The sequence below is a fragment of the Lachancea lanzarotensis genome, scaffold LALA0S10, assembly GCF_000938715.1.
Source record: "Lachancea lanzarotensis genome assembly LALA0, scaffold LALA0S10, whole genome shotgun sequence".
Lineage (NCBI taxonomy): Eukaryota > Fungi > Ascomycota > Saccharomycetes > Saccharomycetales > Saccharomycetaceae > Lachancea > Lachancea lanzarotensis.
The window spans coordinates 381,607-397,182 of NW_019212888.1; the positions used below are offsets into that span (position 1 = coordinate 381,607).

At 44.0% G+C, this 15,576-nt stretch overlaps 5 protein-coding genes and 1 non-coding gene across 6 annotated transcripts; 2 read left to right on the plus strand and 4 right to left on the minus strand.

The window, feature by feature from the left end:
* Positions 1–486: 486 nt before the first annotated feature.
* YHI9 (LALA0S10e04324g1_1) lies at positions 487–1,362 on the minus strand (the record flags this gene model as incomplete). The annotated part of the gene is made up of 1 exon (XM_022775535.1): positions 487–1,362. One exon carries the CDS (start codon positions 1,360–1,362, stop codon positions 487–489), a length of 876 nt encoding a protein of 291 aa, XP_022630393.1.
* Positions 1,363–2,603: 1,241 nt separating this feature from the next.
* On the plus strand, positions 2,604–6,362 carry NET1 (LALA0S10e04346g1_1; the record flags this gene model as incomplete). Its single annotated transcript, XM_022775536.1, has 1 exon — positions 2,604–6,362. One exon carries the CDS (start codon positions 2,604–2,606, stop codon positions 6,360–6,362), a length of 3,759 nt encoding a protein of 1,252 aa, XP_022630394.1.
* Positions 6,363–6,463: 101 nt separating this feature from the next.
* SMC3 (LALA0S10e04368g1_1) lies at positions 6,464–10,105 on the minus strand (the record flags this gene model as incomplete). The annotated part of the gene is made up of 1 exon (XM_022775537.1): positions 6,464–10,105. One exon carries the CDS (start codon positions 10,103–10,105, stop codon positions 6,464–6,466), a length of 3,642 nt encoding a protein of 1,213 aa, XP_022630395.1.
* Positions 10,106–11,031: 926 nt separating this feature from the next.
* On the minus strand, positions 11,032–11,147 carry LALA0_S10e04390r. Its single transcript has 2 exons — positions 11,109–11,147; positions 11,032–11,076 (listed from the first exon to the last, which is right to left on the minus strand). It is a non-coding gene; the product is annotated as a tRNA-Leu (tRNA).
* Positions 11,148–11,608: 461 nt separating this feature from the next.
* On the minus strand, positions 11,609–12,853 carry LALA0_S10e04412g (LALA0S10e04412g1_1; the record flags this gene model as incomplete). Its single annotated transcript, XM_022775538.1, has 1 exon — positions 11,609–12,853. One exon carries the CDS (start codon positions 12,851–12,853, stop codon positions 11,609–11,611), a length of 1,245 nt encoding a protein of 414 aa, XP_022630396.1.
* A 753-nt stretch (positions 12,854–13,606) lies between these two features.
* On the plus strand, positions 13,607–15,481 carry JEM1 (LALA0S10e04434g1_1; the record flags this gene model as incomplete). Its single annotated transcript, XM_022775539.1, has 1 exon — positions 13,607–15,481. One exon carries the CDS (start codon positions 13,607–13,609, stop codon positions 15,479–15,481), a length of 1,875 nt encoding a protein of 624 aa, XP_022630397.1.
* Positions 15,482–15,576: the final 95 nt, after the last annotated feature.

Here is a 15,576-nt window from a genome sequence, read left to right on the forward strand (position 1 = left end):
CGATGGACAAGTTTGTCAAAGTTCTTGTTTTTTTAAACTTTTTGAAGGTCTTGGTTCGTTGAAAGGTTTACGAGAGCAATAGCAAGATGATACCTTTGCTGAAGCAAGTGAGCACGTAGGTAAAGTTGAGCAACCCAGATGTGATTGTTTAAATACCCGGAGGTAGGCTAAAGTTGTAGTCGTTCGAGTTAGGCTAACTTATATAGAACTCTTGACGTGGAAGTAAAGGTGATGATACTCTAAGGGAAGTAGTCAAATGTAACTCGGGTTTGCTGCAGTAAAGAGCACCAAAGATAAATAGACACAGTAGTATTAGAATAATAGAGCTTGTAGAGCTTGTAGAGCTTGCAGAGCGGTCCACTAGTGAGTAAAAGTGAAAGAAGATAAAGACTACGATCTAGGAAGTAACTATAAAGCGGTGAATAGGGATTCTGTAGTAGCCAAACCAGTGGCCCAGTAAGACTTGATGAACCCAAAGTTCTTATTCTACAATAGAAACTCTCCGTTGATCACAGAGATGCATTCCCCACCAACATGGTACGTAATGTCGCGACCAGCATGCAAGACCTGAGCTGAGATTTTGCCCTGGCGACCCAAACGTCCGCCCTGACTAATTTCAAACGCATAATTCGACGTAAACCCGTAAAGCTCTTGCAAGTATCTGGCTAAGGCCAAAGAACCGCTACCACACACTGGGTCTTCTGGGACTCCGTGAGTGGGCGCAAAAGCACGCATTTCGTATTTCTCGGCACCGGGGTACTTCCCAGCTACAATAAGACCCGTGGCGTCCTTGTGTTTCGTGATAGTTTCCTTCAGCAACGCCATATCCACATTCATGTCGAAGCAGGTTTGTGCGTTTTCCACCAGGGCCACGACCCATTGTGGGCCCACTTCCAATAGAAGTGGCTGGGTTATGAACGTTGTAGAGAGGGAAGTGTCGTATTGTCGGGCCAAATCCGATTGAACTTGCCGGACTTCTGCCTTTGCGCCCTTGAAAGAGATAGTTTTGCCCAAAACACTAAGTTCGATCACTCCAAGACCACACTGCTGATATATTTTGTCCACATTTTGTCTTCCTGTAAATTCCAAGTATGCGTGGCAAGTTCCCAGCGTTGGATGGCCTGCAAATGGGAGTTCCATCATTGGTGTGAAGATTCTGACCTTGTAGTCGCATTGGTCGTCTGTGGGCTTGAACAAGAAGGTCGTTTCGGATAGATTGGTCCAATTGGCGATGTTCTGGAGCGTAGCTTGCTGGATTGTTTTTTCTTCCACATCCCAGCAGTTCACCACTGCTACCGGGTTTCCTTTGTAAGGACAGGAGGTGAAGACGTCAACTTGTTTGAAGGGAACTCTTGTGGACATGCCAGATCGAGATTACGGTGCTGCTGATGTTCAAACTGTATATTCAAGAATGTAACACTACTGCCCAGTTGGAGGGCTTTTATATATATGCGATGAGCTCCTTATGAGTCATGATAATTATGGTGGTTCGCCAAGACCCAGATTCCTGATGGAAGAATGGTCGTGTGAGCTTGATAGTGTCATTGCCAAGCTCTCTAATGCTCGATAAAGCCTCATAGATTCACGGAGGGCTCTCTTCCATCAGTTCACAGGCGGTGTCAGCGTAACTCTGGTCGCATAGTGTACAATAGGGGTTGACGGCTTTCTGATCTTGCGTTACCAGAGAGGGTGTAAAAAACGAGCCTTTATGTCTTGAATACCGCAGTTTTGTTGCTGGTTTCACGTAACAGTTAGTTTTGAATAAGCACAGTTACAAGTATAGTTGAGCAACTGGTAGCCTCAGAGACGGGGGTGTCAGTGAGGGGAGCGTCAGCGATTAATTGTGAGCATTGAAGAGAACTATGAGCATACCTGTGAATAGGGCTATTAGAATGCCTGAGCAATTGAGAGTGTCAGCGGCCAATCGTGCATTTTGTCGAGTAACTACAAGTACAGTTGGACAAGTTTCAGCGTCAGTGCGTCAATTATCAATTGCGAATCGAGATTACAACAGGAGAGCAACGATGAGTATTTGAGTGCAGCTCATAGCAGGGATGGCTTTAAGTATGGTTATATGACCGATTTCAACGATCGCTCGTGAAAAACGTAGAGATAACCAGTAGCATACTTGAAAAACACCCAACCTAACGATCCGCTGTGGCGTAGCATGGATTGTGATAAAAATGAGTTAACAAGAAGATCCGATTTAAGCTATCAAAGCAGTCATAATTATTCTCAAAAAAGCTTATCAGATTTCTTAAACCACTGAAACTTGTATCCTCTAACGCCGCCCTTCACCTCCCATAGACACTTGTTACACACCCTTCATACCCTTTAAGGCCCCCAGTTACTCCAAAATGGTTCTGAAAAAAGGCCAGTATAGCCAATTGATACTACACTAGAAATACACAACATTTGATATCTAAACAAAGCCTTCAACTACGTTCAATTGCCCTTTTTATATACTCATCGTCTTTCGATATCATTTCATCAAAATTTTGAATAAAGATCATTAATATTGAAAAGTTTCAATCTTTAAAGGAATCTTCAACTTCACATCCAAAAAAGCGCTTCAGATCGCGTTAGTATCACTTCCGGGAGGCATGTACAAGCTTCAAGTGGTACTGGTCCCCCCTAGTGCGGCCAATGCGGGTTTTCAATATCCATTTCATCCTGCTACCAATGAAAACTCGCAACTTCTTCCGTCCAGCATAGGTGCGAATGGATCGGCGATCCTGACAGGGAACAATCGCCCTGAACTACCAACTTCTGTTGGCTCTAACAACAACTTATTCATGTCAAGTTTTGCGTCTAGCCATATCCCACCACAAAGATTAAAAAGGTTCCTGCTTTTCACGCAGCCTAACAACTCACTTTTGACTTTGGCAGAAGAGATCGTTGCGAAATGCGACAAAATATACCCGCATTTGGCCGAATCTGTCGAGCTCTTGAGCCTACAGGACTCCAATGAATGCGATCTGGACCCAGATTTTGTGGTTAAAGACGTTTTCAACGTGGATAACGTTGTTCGGGCCGTACTGAGTCGTGATATTGATGTGGCTGATGATCAGGCCCAGACATTGTATTCAGTCAAACGTCGTCGGCTCAACAGCAATATTGACAGTAGACCATCCGCTGCCAGCAATGGTTCTTTGGGTCCTCAAGCCAACGTACTCCACATTGCAAAGAAACGGCCACATATATTGCGCAACTCTAGCGCCATGCGTGTATCAACTCCTTTGGCCAACCAGATATATCCTCCAGCTTCCACAACACAATTGAATTCGGATTATGAAGACGACGACATTGCTGATCGCTCAATTCTGCCACCACCTCAACCGCAGTCGCAACCTATTCGCATTAGTTCTGCTGTTGATAGCGCAAAAAAGGTCAATTTTAGTGAAAACGCTATATCGAGATCCGAAGCCGTTGATCCAGATAAATCCAGACAACATCGTTTGCCCTCAGGTACGCCCAAGCGCGAGCTCCCAAAGAAAGCTAGAACTCCCAATGGAAAGAAGGCTCAGGATCAAATGTTACTGGTCGATCAAGCAGAACTCGATGGCTCTGCAACGCCAATCAATACCAATAAGAGAATAACTTCAGGAATGCTGCGCATACCGGAACCCAAAATCTCAGAGATCGAAAAGGAACTCAAGCAAGGACCGGAAAGTCCATCTGCTGTCTTACCAGCCCGTCCACATCGTATACCGATGAAAAAACACGATGCACCCACTTCGGATGATGAAGAACTGAGTCAATCATCTTTTGAAGAAGATCGAATTCTCATAAACAAGCGCACGGATGGAGCTCTTGAACCTTTAACAAAGCCCCCAGCATCTCGTCAAACTTCTATCGCCGATAACAATGGGTCACCTATCAAGGATGCTACCAGGAACCTAAATGTTAACTTAGCAAAAATTCCTATTCCTAATAGGAGGATTACTCGTAAGTCTTCTCTGGAAAATAAGGTCGAATCTCTCGTTCGCAACTCTGATACTATAACAGAGCGTAGTGGGAGAAAACTCAACGAAAACAACGACGAACCTATTACGGCTGCTAGAAAAGTGTCTTTTTCCGACGACGATGAAGCAGACGGTCAGCAATTAGATCAGGACCCCAATGACACCGTACGAGTCAATCATGCGGATGCTGGGAACAGCAGCTTTCAAAAATCAGAGCTACTGTCCATGCTGAGGGGTAACAAGTTCGATATTCCTTCTAATTTCAGTAAAAGATCTTTGAAGCTTAAAGGTGGATATTTTGACGATTCCCCGAAAAACTCCAAAACCTCTTCGAAGGACATTATAAACCAGAGGCTGCAAAGGAGTGCTGCAGTAAAAGCTGCAGAACTTCTTTCCTCAGGAAAATCTAGAAATCAACAGCCAAGTTCTGAAAGCGAGGAAGACGAAAGCGACATTGAAACTGATCGGAGCGACGGAAGAGTCACTGTGCTTGAAAATCGAGAATTGAGGAAGCTGAATATTCATCCTCTTAAGGAGCAAGTGATAGGTAAAAGGTCTAGAACTCCACAGAATGGTGGAACAAGAGTCGGCAAAAGTCCAGCCGAAGACGTTAGTAAGGGCGTCGGTAAGGAAAAGCTTGCGAACTCTGATTCCGGTGCTAATTTTGATGGTAAGGGACTAATGTTGAACGGAAAGACACCTCAAATTCAAGGTGATAAAGAAAGCTATGCTAAGCATGATCTGCAAGAAGAAAGAGGCGTCATACAACCCCAGGAGTCAGCAACTTCGCAGTCCTCATCCACTGCGGCTCCGCAAACGACAGATGTTTCTGAGCTGAAGAGCAAGGCTGCGACAGAGCCAGCAAAGACATCTTCCAAGGAAGATGTAGACACTAAAGTGGCCAAGAAAGCCAAGAGGGTCTCCTCAGGCGCAGCCAATCGCCAACCTAAATCATTTCAAAGCCAGGAATTTGTTGAAGATTCCGATAATGACTCGACCAATGTTTCTTCTGCACCTAGTTCCGAAGAGACAAAGCAGAAGTCTGTAACTAAAGCGCCTCCGCCCTCGGTTTTAAAACGAAAGGAAGAAGCTGAAAAGAGGCGGAAGGAGCGAGAGATTTTGAAGAAAGCACGGGAGGAGGAAAGTGCTAGGAAAAAAGCGGAAAAAGAAGACAGAAGAAGGGAAAGAGATGAGGCTGTCGCCAGAAAGAAAGCCGAACGTGAGGTCAAGAAAAAAGTTAAGCAGGAGGAAGCAGCCAGGAAACGCGGAGCTCAACAAACTACAAAGAAATCTAAGGATTCTAAGGATTCTAAGGACTCTAAAAGTGATATTAGCTCTGCGCAATCGGTGGTACCAGAAAAAGAGAATCCCGATTCAAACAAAGAAAACCGCGGAAATGTTGACAGAACTGCTGATGGGATGCGCATTAATGATGAAGATGCATCCGAACCAAGTCAAGTTAGTGAAGGGAATGACAATAGCAGTAAGGAAACAGACAATAGCAGTAAGGAAATAGGCAAAAACAGCGCTGAATCTGTCTCTCTTGAACCCAAAGATCTCTCTCAGTATTTCAATACAGGAGACAAGCAGACAGAAATCCAAAAGGAAGCATCCGCTGATCTTTCTAGTGGTGACAAAACACCAAAGCTGCAGCAATTGAAAACTCAATTTATTTCGGGAGCTCCAGCGCAACAACAAGGCGTCAAGGTAGGAGACACAAGTCAAGCTCCGAAAGATTTTCACTCTGGTAGCTCAGATGAGGAACTGCCCGATGATGAAAGTTCATCGGACGACAACGAATCATCGGAATCTTCTTCAGATGATGCCTCAACAGCCAGTAGAAAATCCAGAAGGGGCATTGTGGACACACCAAAAGGTGCCATTATTTCGATTCCGAAGAACGTCAAGCACAGCGACATCTCTGATTTAGAACATGCCCCCCAATCAACACAACAGATTCCTGGCCATCAAACTACTCCCCGTAGCGCTACCAAGGTTCCAGTCACCAGAATGATGGAAATGTCGTCTCCTATAGCTAGTGGAAAGAGCTCATCTTCGACAGCCAATTCTTCAAAACCTCAAGCGAAGCCAAGCCGGTCTTTGAGCTCGTTGTCTGACCTAGTTTCTCGTGGAGTTCCAGAAGTCAAAGAAAAATCAGTCAAAGACCATTTTCCATCGCAGGTCGCGCCCGGGAAAGATGACTCTGGTGATGATCAAAGTCGAGATGATTCTGACAAAAGCGAGAGTGAGGAATCTAGTGATAGCAGTGACGATTCCTCTGATGATGACGATAGCTCTAATTTTATTAGTGCTAAGTCTGCGAGTAAAGCTTTAGGACGACACAAAAATTCAGGCAGCGGGTTTGCTTCGCTGGTCAAAGACTCGCGAAAAAAATAATTGTACTATAACCTCTTCCTAACTTCTAAAAAACACATTAGCATTGCAATGACTCCTACACTGACTACATTTGAACCCGGTTTGGTCTTGAGAAACTTAAGTCAAACGGCGCCCATCTTGCTCCTTCTTTTGATGAATCTCATCGCGTCCTGCTGGGTAACCTCTTGTATCTCAGATATCTTGTTGTCAAACTTCACCCTGTAGAATGAATCTGCCAGCTGTAGCATGTCTGTTCTAAATGTGGTGCAGATGAACTGGGCATGAACAGAAAGCTCTTTCATTATGCTCGCAACTGATGTTCTGTATTGCTTGTCTAAAGCCGCGTCAATCTCATCAAATAGATAAAACGGGGCTGGGTCAACGACTTGAATAGCTAGGATTAATGCTATTGCGCAAACCGTCTTCTGTCCTCCTGACAACTGCTCCACATATAGTTGTTCATTATTTTTTGAGTTGAAGGAGACAGAAATCGAAACACCGGTGTACACAGTGCTGAGAGGGATTTCTTCGGAGCTGCTCGGAGTAATATTCCCATTTGCGCTTCGGTGAATTATCAATTTCCCTGCACCGCTTGGCACTAGCTTTTCAAAAATGGTGCTGAAATTATGAGATACTTTCTTGAAAGTTGCATCAACAGCCTCCACTTTTTGTTTCTTGAGAGACTCGATCAACTTTTCGATGGACAACTTAGACTCTGCTAGCTCATGTGCCCTAGTTTCCATCTCTTGCCGCTTCTCGTTGAACTTTCTGAAGTTTTCGATGGCACGACGATTGACGTTGCTCATCTTTGCTATCTTGTCGTTCACCGCATTCAAGTGCCGTAGGGTCTCCTCGCTGTTCAGATTTTGATGCTTTTCTAGGGAGTCCTCTGAAAGCAAGCCTAGTTCACTGATCTTTTGCTGAACTTCGTCTCGTCGACTTACAAGACTAGTTTTTTTAACGACAGATTTCTCTGCTGTTTTTTGAAAGCCATCCAGCTTTTTCAAAAGAACTCGTTGCTGTGCATTTGCTTTCTCTCGTAGTCTCTCGTTGTTCGCCCTCTCATCATTAAGTGTTACAATCTCCTCCAAAAGAGCTGCGATCGAAGTCGATAGCTGGTGCCTTCTTGACGTTAAATTCTTCAGCTCCTCCTCAAAAACCTGAACCTCCTCGTCTCGAGCGAATTGGTTGGTCTTTTCGGCAGACGATATTCTATCTGCAAGCTCTCTCTTCTGTGCATATAGTTTAAGCTTCAATTCCGTTTTGAGCAATTCAATTCTTGTCGTGATATCGTCGAGTGCCTCTCTTGTAGTACTCAATGGATCTGCTAGGTTTTTCATTTGCCGCACCAGCGATTGCAAGTTCTCTTCCTCCTCGGGTGATATATTCTTTTCGAAGGGCTTTTGCAAGTCCATTTGGTAGCGCGTGAATTTCTCCTCCGCAAGCGCAATAGAAGCTTTACTGTTCTCAGCCTTAACATTTATGTTTTCCAAAAGCTCTTTCTTGAAAGTAGCTTCCGCGGAACGCTGGTTTAGCTTTGCTCTTAGCAGCTCGACGTTGGTGAGAATGGCTTCCTTTCTAAGGGATTGTTTCTTCAAAGCGCTGTTCAGTTGATCAACCTCAACGTCAGCGCGAGCGATCTGTTCCCTCACATTTTCGAGGTTCTTAAGAGTTTCTGCAAGCTGAAGATTGGCAGTTTTTATGTCTTTGAGTGCATCGATTTTCATCTTATTTCGATAGTCACGATAGCCACCGGTGATCAAGCCCTTATTATTTGCGCGGTCGCCATCGAGAGTCACTGCATCAAGCTTGCGATCCCTGGCTAACTTAGCAGTTGCTGCGAGATCGCGCACAACCAATGTCCTGCCGTAAACATGTTTTACCGCAGATTCAAACCTTTTTTCGTATTTTATCTTGCCTATTAATGGCGTACACTCCACCACGGAGGTATCAGGATAAGAATTTACGGCGCTCGTAGTCAACCTGTTGAGGGGCATAAATGTCACTCTCCCCGATTTGGTTCGCTGGAGTTCTTGCATTAGAATACTAGCAGTTTCGTCAGTGTCGACAACGACATGCAATAATGAATTACCGCCGACAGCCTCTGCGCAAACCTTGTACTTTTCGTTAACTTTTATCAATTCCCCAAGAGGGCCATGGACAGAATCTTCAGGGAGCTTCAAGCGCTCTGTAATCTCTTTAACTGCGCCAAGTCCATTCGCCAGACCGCGGTCCATGGTTTCTGTTAAAGATCTCTCGGCTCGTCTCACAGCATCTTCAAGGGACTCTGAGACTGATTGTAGCTTTTGCTCAGATCTCCAGAGCTCCTTACGCCCATCAATCTTCTCGAGGTATTGCCGCTTTGTGTCAATGTGCTGTATTGCAAGATCTTCTAATTCTGCGACTACACCGGGGCCCCGCGTGTGGTCATTCAGTTCGGTAATTTCTTCTTCAACTCTCTTATAATCAATCTCGAGCTGTTCCTTTTCTTTGCTGAGCGTTAAGAGCTGGCATTTAGATTCTGTGAGTTGGACATCGAGGGACTTGAGTTCCTCGTTTAGCCACTCATCCCTATTTTCTTGATTATCAAACCGTGCGTATATCCCTCTTTTTGAGGCGATTTCCCTCTGTCTTCGATTCAGATCTGACATGTCGTTCTCGTACCTTTTAGCTTCGTCGCGAAGCTGATCGTATCGCGGCGTGAGTCGATCTAGCTGTACGTGAGCTTTCTTGATCTCATCTTCCACTATTGCCATATTTTGAGCGTCAGTTTCAGTTTGTCCACGATGAGAATCGATTTGCCGTTTGATTTCTTCGAGGCGGACTTCCAGATCCGCTTTCTTTTTCGATATCTCTGACAGACGCGACTTTTCCTGCAGCAAATCGGTATGTTCCTTGACCTTGAGTTCAGCGTCAATGATATCCATATTTTTTGTGACGTTAGCAATAAGATTTTCGCGTTTTGACAGCTCTTGAACGAACTCCTCTGATGATTGTACAATTTGATTATATTCATCTTCAAGGTGTTCTATTTCGCTCGTTACTTCATTCAACTCTCGATCGTACAGAACAAATTGGAAAATACGTTTGTCACGTTCAAGTTCTTGGTATTTCTCTAGCTCTTGACGCTCTTCGTCTAGTTCTCCCAGTCTCGTTCTCAACTCTGTCAATTCTGCATCAATCTTGGCACGATCCCTGTTTGTGGCTTCCATTTTCTTGGTGGATTCTCTCAACTTGATTTCGAAAGATTTGGCTCCCACCACTTCTTCTAATAATGCCAGACGTTCTTTGTCCTTGGCGTTAGTTACTGCCACGATACGACCCTGTGGAACAATATTATATGGGTTGGACGAGGAAAACCCTACGCTTTCAAACATCCGCATGACATCACTCTTATGACAGGTCTTTCCGTTCACAGAATATTCATCTTTTTTCAGTCCGATCGTCCTTCTAACACGAACTAGCTTTTCCTCCGTGATAGGTATGCCTGATGTCACCATCATTTGCCCATTTGGATCATGGAAAACAATCTCAACATATGCACTCATTACAGATCCTGTTCCTTGATGAATAAGACCTTGTCTTTCTTCCCTCCTCAAGTTGCTGAAATCATCACTGAGCACAAACCTCACAGCGGCAAAGAAGTTCGATTTACCTGATCCATTGCTACCTATTACAACATTAAAACGCGGCGAAAGGTCCTCAACCACGGTAGTATTTTTATATGTTTTGAATCCCTGGATTACAACGCTTTTGATGTACATTGGCGCTTGGATTGTTGCTCGAAATGGGGAGTTGAAGAGATGAAGTTAGAGCGCGTTTCAGTTTTTAAATTGATAAACTTGACGCGTCGTTTTCATATCACTTTATCCTAAGCTGACATTGATGTAACGAATGGACACTGAAATCTTCTTTGTATTTCTGGCAAGCATTTTAAAGCGCGATGAAAGATTCATGAGCTTTCAAAGCATCAATAAGTTCCTTTCAATCGACCTTGGTATTTAGTCAAGAGATATTTTCATAAGTATGTTCAGTTCTGAAGAAATTGGTGCATCTATACCTTCAATCGTTCAAACTCACAGCAACGAGTGACCATTGCAGTATAAAACTATACCACGTAGGATTGAGCACTTTGGAGCGTGGCATACGTCTGTATTTTGAATATATGAGTAGATCGCTGGGTGGGCTCGGCTATTTAAGAGATCACTTTATATTTCATTTTGGCTATGTGGGCCGAGACTTCCATGTACCATCTTTTTGGCACAGTGTTCATCATCCTGCAAGAACTAGTTTGAATTGGCGTTTGGCGTGCCTTTTAAGCTAAGTAGATATTTGAAAGCTTGAAGTATGTTAGGTTTTGATTTTTCATGTATTGTTGTAGAAAAAGGACAATCAGAAGGAAAATAGCACACTAAATTCTCCAGCAAAACGAAGCAATGGTTACCGCAGAAAGTGTCAATTCAGCTTTGTAACACACTTTGATCTAAATCGATGAAGGTTATTGTCTGCAGTTCAAAAATCCATCAATTCGTCTTCACATGGGTGCAAGGAGAGCTTTCTCCTTTGACAGTAGGATGCTGATGGTAGCAAGTGCGACAGATTAATGGACGCTCAAACAGCTCTGCCCATTTGCTATACTGTGCATGTAATAGGAGCAACATCATGAACAACTTAAGAATTTAAAAAATGATGGTTGCTAAGAGATTCGAACTCTTGCATCTTACGATACCTGAGGATTCCACTGTATATCAGCGTTAAGAGGGTAATTCTTGAATCAGGCGCCTTAGACCGCTCGGCCAAACAACCGTTATTGGGAATAGATGTCCTACTACAATTGAACAAGGTAAGAATAACATCACATGAGATGTTCAAAAAAAATGACGGCATTAGCGGTGGACCTGAACCATTTAGTCTTTATCTAAAGCTTGTTCAGAACTTTCATTATCTTCAAGTCCTAGCTTTTATTTCACTTACTATTGATTCATTATTTGATGTTGGTTAATGTATAGTGTCCTCATTAGCATGCCAATTTTGTTCGCTTGAGGACGTTCCGTCTAGCGATGCAGCTGTGACGACACTGCATTCTTTGGCGACTGGCTGTGATCTTTGGCTATTCTGGCCTATTGTTTGTGTCTTTCAAAGATGAGATTCTTAACCGTCAAGCCCGCTGGTCAGTAAGTGAATGAGCCACTTGAGTTGTCAGATTGTCCACCATCGGATTGTAACACAATCAGTTTGATTACGTGTGCAACAGCTGTTCAGCATTTTTACTGCGTTTCTTGAGCCCACTTCAATACGCCCATTGCAGCGCTGACACCGAAAATACTAATGGGCAGCGAAAGCACCACGTAACCCCAAAACAGCACACCGGCCATTTCGCTTTCGAAAAATTCGTTTAGCTGTGTGATCTGAGTTAGTTGAATGGCAGGAGGCGAAATTGTCAAGATGAAGCCGCACACCAAGAAGATAGGGTCATCTAAAATGCTCACTTTGATGTATTTCACAGCTAGAGCGATGATTGGAAGCATGACCATCGACGGTAGAATCATACGGCCGACGATCGATCCGAAAACCAATTTTTTGTAGTTACGGGTCGCCTGCGGAGTGTCTTGCGATGGGTACAGGTTGGATCCCAAAACGACCAAAATCAACGGAATAGAGATGCCTCCAAGCTGTGTTATGGCGTCTGAAAGGGTATTGTTGACAAAACCATCCTTGCTGAAAAACTCATGCTGGATAGGATGGATGGTGGCCACCAAAACACTGAACACCATGGACCACAGAGGAGGGTTCATGGCAGCTATTATTCTGTTAAAAATTTGAGACGTCTTGGAGCGGAATTTCAAGAAACTGCTGGAGGTGCGGCCCGAAAGCGTGCTGCTGGCCTCTGCAGCGTCTGTAGCCGATAAATCGGGCACTTCCAACTGCTCAGAGACGCTGACCGTCGTGGAATGGCCCCGGTCGCCTCTCCATCTCATCAAAGTGTTGTAACCGTAGGACCAGCGGAGCACATGGCCGATCTGTTGAAAGATCAGCAAGTAAAGGATACCTCTACTGGCCACGTTATCAGAGTTATCGTTGGCAATTTCGTCCCACAGCAGACCCGGCAGCGTGTAAGCCAGCGAAACGGTTAACGAGACTGGGAGCGAGTTACTGTTTCCGAAAATGGAGTTGGCCACCACAAAGTTTGTTTCGTCGGGGTCTAATTTGAGCAGACGACTCAACAGTTTTCCAGACCCAAACGACACACCTGTGGTGAGCGCGTAGAACAACGGAATCACCCCGATTTCCAGAATCTTTGCCACGGACAAACTCCGGGCCAGTTTGCTAAAAATCAAACATGGTGTGAAAAGGTCCACATTTAGTCTGGAGATCACTTTTTGACCCTGTTTAGGCAGCAGCCCTGTGTATGCACACCAAAACCCGGAAAATGCCACAATAACCACCTGCAATACCGACTCAAACGTCAAGTACGCGATGTGGCTGAATGAAACACTAGATGGTCCGTCCATATGATTCAAGAAGAAAACAACAAAAAAAAAATCTGTTTGGCAAGTAACGAGGATTTAAAGACTAGGTTAATATACCCAAATGAACCGATCTGTTCTATAACCAAATGGAGCGCACAAAAGTATAGCCAAGCTGTACAGAGTTGCCCAAATACAAGAGATAAACTTCAGATTCGTTACTGTCTATCCTTGCTCTTTATATATTCGTGAGATAGCCCTATTTCTTAGTAACGGTGGCTTTGATGCTATCTTGTAAATTTATTGTGCATTCCTATAGTGTTAATTTGAGATTAATATATAATGCGTGTGAGTACATTATAGATAAAAAAAAGGTGAACATCCCGTTTAAAGTGACTAGAGAAGGGATAGATAACTATTAACGAAAATCCACAGAGTCACGTGGAATAGAGTGCGTACATAGTGATAGAGAATATCATTAACGACGAATTTGGAATTTGGTCACATGTTTGGTTTCGTTCAAAGCGATCAGTTTTAAATTTTGAAAAAAATTGATTATATAAGCAGATCACGTGGCAGAATATCCAAATACTACTATACATCTCTCACTATAGTAAAGAGGACAGCATAAGATTAAAAAGAGAGATACCGTTTGACAAGCATAGTTCTATGCTCCCCTTTGTAGGCCATATATAGGGTTATTTGAAACCACCATACCCATTACTACATAGTAGGTTATCATCTAGCTGTGTGCCCCACCCTTTTCTTTTCATCAAAATCCCGGTTAGTTTGATCGAGATGCTGATTGGAATAAATTACTGGCGGTGGCAGTGGCTTTGGCTTACACTGCTATGGACAACTTTGGCAATTGCAGAGAATGATTGTGATCTGAACGAACTTTCAAGACGCGGCGAACAGCTGCGTTATGAGGAGGCTGCGCTTCCGGAGTACTCCCAGCTCATCGCTCAACTCGATCAGCATTGTAGGGGCAATGAAGCACAGCATCTGCGAGGCCAGCTGCTGTATAAGAGCGGGCTTATCCAGGTGTCGAGCGGCAACGAATTGGCCGCTTTAGAGACGTTTAAAACCGTCCAAGACTCGCCACTAGGCTCGTCATCCACTTTTGCATCTCTAGCTCACACCCGATTGCAGGAAATTTATCAAAAGTTTGGGTTATGGCATGCAATTGACGATCACAAGCTATCCCAGCATTACGAAACTCTCAAAAAAAGTATGTTGGCACATTTGGAGCATGGTAAACCGGTCCCCGTACCCTTGCGCGAAGAGTTTCAAAAATTATCACCATTTTCACTGGAGACTCTCATATTGGCTAACGATGCCCTTTACTTCGATTTGTCGCAGTCTTTGAGCATCAATGCTGGCCAATCGATCCTCGACAACTACAAGACCGCTTTGACCAAGCATAAGAAACTCATCAGTGTTTCCGATAAACTTAAAATCCACCATGCAATTGCAATTTTGCAATTGTTTGTTCTAGCCACGCCTCCCACCGGACTTATGAACTGTCTCGCTCTAGATATGGAGTACAAACCGTGTCGGGATTTGTCGAAAATCTCCAGTCGAATCAATAAAGTTAGCCCTTCTTTTACGGCCTTGACGCACCCGGACCAGTTTCTGTCATTGCATGATTTTGATTGGAATAAAGTGCTGGATTTCTATCTTGGAAATGCCAAACCAATCAAATTCGCTGATGTATCAGCTGCAACTAATCTAAATCGTTTGCAAGCAGTTGAAAAGACTCTTTTACACAATTTGCTGCAGCAAAGACCGCTTTCGTCAGTCTCCAAGCAGTGGATCATCAGTGATTCTACTGTGTCAGCTTTCTCTATCATAAGAGATCTTACATTATGTGAGGCATATGACCAAACCTCCAAACCCAAAATTGCCGAAACGTTTTGTAAAAGAGCTGCTCAAGGCAAGCTTACTCCAGAAGTAGTCACAACTCTCACAGCCTTTTCACAGAAGTTGAATAACGTCGACAATGCCAAGGATACTCTTAATAGCGTCTGGCTAGATGCTCCGTCACTTGCCCTACACGCTATCCGGAATTGCATAAGCGTTCTATCCTCCAAAGATAAGGCCCGCAATGGTATGGACACAAGCCCCGTTTGGACTTTGCTCGAATCATTTGTACAGGAGCACGGATGGGAAGGGTCCCGAAACGAAGCAATTGCGAAAGCTTATCGAATTATAAAAAGTGTTAGCGCCAAGAAGAGGCAAGAGAGCCAGGAAAGGTTCCAAAAGCAACAACAACAACAGCGACATCAGCAGCAACAGTTTTTTAGGCATCAACAAAACTCCCCTCCTCCTCCTCCCAACGATCTTACCAAGAAAAATTTCTACAAAGTTTTGGGTGTTGCTAAGGACGCCTCGAGTAAAGACATCCGCAAGGCTTACTTGACCATGACTAGGAAGTTTCATCCAGATAAACAAGGGCAGATGTCAGATGCAGAGAAGCAAGAAAACGAAGAGAAGATGTCTAAGATAAATGAGGCCTACGAGATTTTAGGCGACCAGGAGAAACGCAAAGATTATGACGACCAAAGAGCAAACCCAGGCTCTCAAAGACAACAGTCTCCATTTGGTCAAGGAAGAAACGGCGGATTCCCCTTCGGTGCTGGCAATTTCAAGATGAACTTTGGGCAGTTTTGATGATAAGGTGACATAAGGTGGGCTGTATCATATACTTTTATATAGTTCAGTTTAAGTCATTTTTTCGCTTTGCCAGGAGCTTCTAAAAGGCCGCG